At 49.5% G+C, this 5,730-nt stretch overlaps 1 protein-coding gene across 1 annotated transcript; it reads right to left on the bottom strand.

Annotated features, from left to right (window-relative positions):
* Nucleotides 1–3,668: 3,668 nt before the first annotated feature.
* On the bottom strand, nt 3,669–5,477 carry FGF21 (fibroblast growth factor 21). Its single transcript, XM_040252352.1, has 3 exons — nt 4,986–5,477; nt 4,758–4,861; nt 3,669–4,066 (listed from the first exon to the last, which is right to left on the bottom strand). Exons 1-3 carry the CDS (start codon nt 5,218–5,220, stop codon nt 3,776–3,778), a joined length of 630 nt encoding a protein of 209 aa, XP_040108286.1. The 5' UTR covers nt 5,221–5,477; the 3' UTR covers nt 3,669–3,775.
* Between the last annotated feature and the right edge of the window lie 253 nt (nt 5,478–5,730).

Here is a 5,730-nt window from a genome sequence, read left to right on the forward strand (position 1 = left end):
GCTTTAGCATCATTCCTTCCAAAGAAATCCCAGGGCTGATCTCCTTCAGAATGGACTGGTTGGATCTCCTTGCAGTCCAAGGGACTCTCAAGAGTCTTCTCCAACACCACAGTTCAACAGCATCAATTCTTCGGCGTTCAGCCTTCTTCACAGTCCAACTCTCACATCCATACATGACCACAGGAAAAACCATAGCCTTGACTAGACGGACCTTAGTCGGCAAAGTAATGTCTCTGCTTTTGAATATGCTATCTAGGTTGGTCATAACTTTTCTTCCAAGGAGTAAGCGTCTTTTAATTTCATGGCTGCAATCACCATCTGCAGTGATTTTGAAGCCCCCCAAAATAAAGTCTGACACTGTTTCCACTGTTTCCCCATCTATTTGCCATGAACTGATGGGACCAGATGCCATGATCTTCATTTTCTGAATGTTGAGCTTTAAGCCAACTTTTTCACTCTCCTCTTTCACTTTCATCAAGAGGCTTTTTAGCTCCTCTTCACTTTCTGCCATAAGGGTGGTTTCATCTGCATATCTGAGGTTATTGATAGTTCTCCTGGCACTCTTGATTCCAGCTTGTGTTTCTTCCAGTCCAGCGTTTCTCGTGATGTACTCTGCATAGAAGTTAAATAAGCAAGGTGACAATATACAGCCTTGACTCTTTTTCCTATTTGGAACCAGTCTGTTGTTCCATGTCCAGTTCTAACTGTTGCTTCCTGACCTGCATACAGCTTTCTCAAGAGGCAGGTCAGGTGGTCTGGTATTCCCATCAGAAATGGTATGGACCTAACAGAAGCAGAAGATATTAAGAAGAGGTTGCAAGAATACACTGAAGAACTGTACAAAAAAGATCTTCACGACCCAGATAATCATGATGATGTGATCACTAATCTAGAGCCAGACTTCTTGGAAAGTGAAGTCAAGTGGGCCTTAGAAAGCATCACTACATACAAAGCTAGTGGAGGTGATGGAATTCCAGCTGAGCTATTTCAAATCCTGAAAGATGATGCTGTGAAAGTGCTGCACTCAATATGCCAGCAAATTTGGAAAACTCAGCAGTGGCCACAGGACTGGAAAAGGTCAGTTTTTATTCCAGTTCCAAAGAAAGGAAATGCAAAAGAGTGCTCAAACTACCGCACAATTGCACTCATCTCACACGCTAGTAAAGTAATGCTCAAAATTCTCCAAGCCAGGCTTCAGCAATACGTGAACCATGAACTCCCTGATGTTCAAACTGGTTTTAGAAAAGGCAGAGGAACCAGAGATCAAATTGCCAACATCCACTGGATCATGGAAAAAGCAAGAGAGTTCCAGAAAAACATCTATTTCTGCTTTATTGACTATGCCAAAGCCTTTGACTGCGTGGATCACAATAAACTGTGGAAGGTTCTGAAACACACTAGAAACCCCATACAAACAACACAAAATTGGAAATTTCCCACCAGTTCTCACCCCTAGAGAAGAAGTTGCCCTCTTGGCTGAGAACTTGGTGAGGTAATCTGAGAACAGCAGTGTGTGTGTGTGTACACGCACGTCCGCAGCTTCACATATTCCAATTAGTAGTTAGATATTGGATGCTATGGGAAGGTTGAAAGATGCTGGGGTGGTCTGGGTCCTCAGAGATCACAGAATTACTCAAGGGAATCTCTTCTGGAAGAACAAAGCTCCATAGTTTAAAAAAAAATTACCCTTGAAATCTACTGACAGATAACATTGTATAAATTTAAGGTATACAATCTGTTAGTTTGATACATTTATATCTTGCAGTATGAGTGCTATTGTAGTGATAATAGTTTTCTTTTGAGTACTTGGACAAAGCTCCATTCTTGTGAAAACTAATGGAAGCAAAATCCAAATTGATTTTGGCAGGAACTCCAAAGGAGAGAGAAGGTTCAGGTACAGGTGGGGAAGTAAACAGAGGAGGTATAGCTCTCTCTTTGAAATATTGGCGGCGTGACTGTGCTGAAAGGTTATATTTTTTCATACTCTATGGAAACAGCAAAGAGTGAACTCTGAGAACAGTGAGGCTAGGAAAGTTATCCGGGGCCACCCCACTCCCTACAAAGCGATTTTTTTTTTCACTGTTTAAGGAATTTTTATTAGAGCAAGAATTTTATAATCCAAATTACATTTCCTTGCTCAGTTATCAATTCTGTTATTTAAAACAGAATTGACATTCTGAGCTATTCCACAGTAAAGAATTACAAAATTAAAGAAAGGAATGCTTTAAATTTTTGTACTTTGCTGAAAATTATTTTTCCCATGGTCTATAAAACATTAATTTGTTTTTATATTTTAAAGCTAATTTTTCAATGTACTTTCACGAGAGGGGCTTTCCTGATGGCTCAGAGTGTAAAGAATCTGTCTGCAATGCAGGAGACGCGTGAGATGTAGTTTCAATCCCTGGGTCAGGAAGATCCCTTGGAGGAGGAAATGGCAATTCACTCTAGTATCTTGCCTGGGAAATCCCATAGACAGAGGAGCCTGGGGTGGTGGGGTTGCGGTGGGGGTGAGGTAGGGGTGGGTGGGGCTGCAGTCCATGGGGTTACAAAGAATCAGACACGACTGCATGACTAACACTTTCATGCTTCAAGACCATAACTCCTGTGAGGCTGCAGTGATTGGTCAGAAACCTGGGACCCCACCAAAGCTGACCCAGCCTTTCTTCACCCCTTCCCCGGCTGACCCTCAGTGTTTGGCTCCACTAAGGCGTCCCCAGAGACTCTGGACTATCCTTGCCCTTTGACAGGACAGTATTTGTTATTCTTCCCTCACTCCTCTCCCTGACCCCAAACACCTGTTTGTGTTGTGGAACTATTTCTCTGTGGTAACTCAATAACGGGACATTTTAAAAAATGGCACAAGCAGACCCACACCCTCATGGGAGATGTAGTTTTTTTGGGGTTCATTTACCACTAGGGATGGTCCTAGGAAGTGTAGTCGAAACTTTTGTCTTCACATCTTTCCCAACCGGAAAATAGCTTGAAGAGCAATATGGAAATCCAGATGGTGGAAAGGAAGTGGGGATGGGCAACTTGCTCATTGAGACTGGATTCTGGGACAGTCATTCCTCTCCAAGGTCCATAAGCACCTGGATGGAAGCATTTAGATTCTCAAGTCCTTTTTCTGAGATCCAGGACTCTCAATCTCCAGTCCCTCCTCTCTCAGACCACGATGCCCAGATTCCCCTGCTCTCCTGGGATCCAGGTGTCCAAATGTCCAGCCCTCTGAATCCTCAAGACCCAAAAGGGCCTTCCTAGCAACGATTGTATCTCCAGAATGCAAGAGTCCTTGCCCCAGCCCTGAGGACCATTCCTAATGCTAAATGAACCCCCCAAACTACATCTCCCATAAGGCTGTGGGTCCGCTTGTGCCATTTTAAAAAATGTCCCCACTATTGAGTTACCACAGAGAAATAGTTCCACAACACAAACACGTGGTTGGGGTCAGGGAGAGGGGTGAGGGAAGAATAACAAATACTGTCCTGTCAAAGGGCAAGGATAGTCCAGAGTCTCTGGGGACGCCTTAGTAGAGCCAAACACTGAGGGTCAGCCTGGGAAGGGGTGCAGAAAGGCTGGGACCTTCTCATAACGTGGCTGGCAATGGAGGGACAAGGCGAGACGCGGAAGCAGACTCCCATTTTCTCCCTCAAACACACAATTCACTCTGATCCTCCTCTCAGACTCTTTATTATCTCAAGTAAGAAAAATTAAAAAATAAATAAGATAAATAATGCAATAAATAAAGAGGAGACCCAGTACTACACAGCGGACGTCTTCAAGAAGTGTAGCTGGGGCTTCGGCCATACGAGGGTCCCACCATACTCAGGGGATCCGAGGAGCCCACGTCGGGAGGCTCGGGGGCCAAGATCCCTGGAGGATCCGGAGGCGCCGGGGGCAGGCCTGGCAGCGGCAGGAAGCGAGCAGGTCCCCGCGGGGCCGGGTCCCTGTTGGACGAGCGCTGCGGGGGCAGGCGGAGTGGAAGGCCCAGGGTCTCCGACTGGTAGACATTGTACCCATCTTCAAGAAGCAGCTCCCGGAAGCTGCAGGCTTTGGGGTCAAAGTGCAGCTGCGGGGATGAGAGTCAGGTCAGAAATGTGGGGGGTTCTGATACCCCCTTGCTTCTGTAGGACCCCCAGCCCCAACCTCTCCCAGACTCAGGAGTCCAGGCCCCCCAGTCCCAGGACTGCTGGGGAGCTGGGGGAAACCCCTCTTTTCTCAGCTTTATCGTCGAGGTCTCCCCAGCCCCTTCCTCCCAGACTCAAAACCACGGAGGCAGGTCCCTCCTTAACCCCTAGGTGGCGCTGCGAGACCCACGCACTTCCCCGCCCCCCACCTCACAGAGAATATTCCAGCCCAGGGATCAGAGGAGGCTCTCTAAGTCCTGGCAGGGGCATCTGGCTAGCACCCAAGGTCATATTCACTTTACAGGCCATCGATTCCCGGAGCGACCCTTCGCCCAGCATGAGCCAGGCCTGTGGGAACCCGTGTGGTAGCTCAGGTTAGGAGTCACAAGGCTTGGCCTCCTGGGGTCATTGTCATTCACGGGCCTTGTGACTTGGGGCCGGTGGTCGCCTTGCCAGAGCCTCAGTTTCTTCTCGTGAACGCTGATGACCACAGGGCCCTCCTCTGGGGATTGTGGCCAGGTTTGCGGCATGCGGAGAACATCAAACCAAGCCTGACCAACCTCAAAGGTGCAACCTGGTCCCTCAGATTGTGAGGATGGGTGGCGGGCAAGGACGGGGATCCTGGAAACTCACCGATCCGTACAGCTTCCCATCTGGCCCCTGGCACAGGAACCTGGATGTTTTAACTCCCAAGATCTGAATGACTCCTGGCTTCAGGGCTTTCAGCTCCAAGAGACCTGAGGGGAGAAAGTGGTCAGGGGCTCAGAAGGCCTTTCCCCCTCCTCCCCCAGACTCAGGAGTCCGGGCCCCAATTCCCTACTGCTTCAGGATCAAGCCCTACCTCCCCACACACATACTCACTTTCGGGACTCTGGCGGGCCGCCCCCACCACTGTGCCATCGGCCCTGATCTCCAGGTGGGCCTCTGTCTCCTGGGCATCATCCGTGTAGAGGTACCGCTGGCGGACTTGGCCCCCAAACTGGAGGAGGGGGCTGGAGTCTGGAATGGGATGCGCCCGGCAGGTTCCTAGCAGGAGGACAGCCAGCACAGGGACCCACAGTCCCAAGTGCATGAACTTGGCCTCGTCCCAGCCCATCAGTGGTTCACCTCCTCAGGTGAGGTCTGGGGTCTGGGGTTTGAAGAGCTGAATGGTCTAGATCCTGTTTCGGAGTCCGGTTGCCCAGGAGAGCAGGTTCTCAGATGGCTGCTTCAGTAGCCTGGGTCCCCTTGCACATGGACTCACAGCTGACCGGACACCCAGATCTCTTGGGATGGATGCAGACACTCCGGAATTTATATCCAGACAGACCCGCCCCATCACCTTCCCGACGCCTGACCCGTGATATTTGACCCACTTGGCAGATGCTAGGATTCCACGGTGTCCAGGTCAACCTGGACAGATGATGCAATCGGGGGTCCTTCCAGCTGGGGGCCTGGCCTCCACCATGTGAGGCACCAGGGGGATAGAAATCTGATGAACTGGGACCTGGGTGAAAGCAGCTAGAGGGCCCAGACTGTTTGGCCTGAGGAAGGAGGGAGCTGGGGTTTCAGACTCCTGGGTCCAAGGAAGGAAGAGGCTGGGGACCTTGACTCTGCAGCCTGAGCA

The sequence above is a fragment of the Oryx dammah genome, unplaced genomic scaffold, assembly GCF_014754425.2.
Source record: "Oryx dammah isolate SB20612 unplaced genomic scaffold, SCBI_Odam_1.1 HiC_scaffold_13, whole genome shotgun sequence".
Lineage (NCBI taxonomy): Eukaryota > Metazoa > Chordata > Mammalia > Artiodactyla > Bovidae > Oryx > Oryx dammah.

Bases quoted from the DNA above. Each gene is read 5' to 3' on its own strand.
- FGF21 (XM_040252352.1), bottom strand. From the start codon at position 5,220: ATGGGCTGGGACGAGGCCAAGTTCATGCACTTGGGACTGTGGGTCCCT. The intron at 4,862-4,985 runs GTGAGTATGTGT...TTCTCCCCTCAG, and splicing joins GGCCCGCCAGAGTCCCGAAA to GTCTCTTGGAGCTGAAAGCC. The intron at 4,067-4,757 runs GTGAGTTTCCAG...TCATCCCCGCAG, and splicing joins ATGGGAAGCTGTACGGATCG to CTGCACTTTGACCCCAAAGC.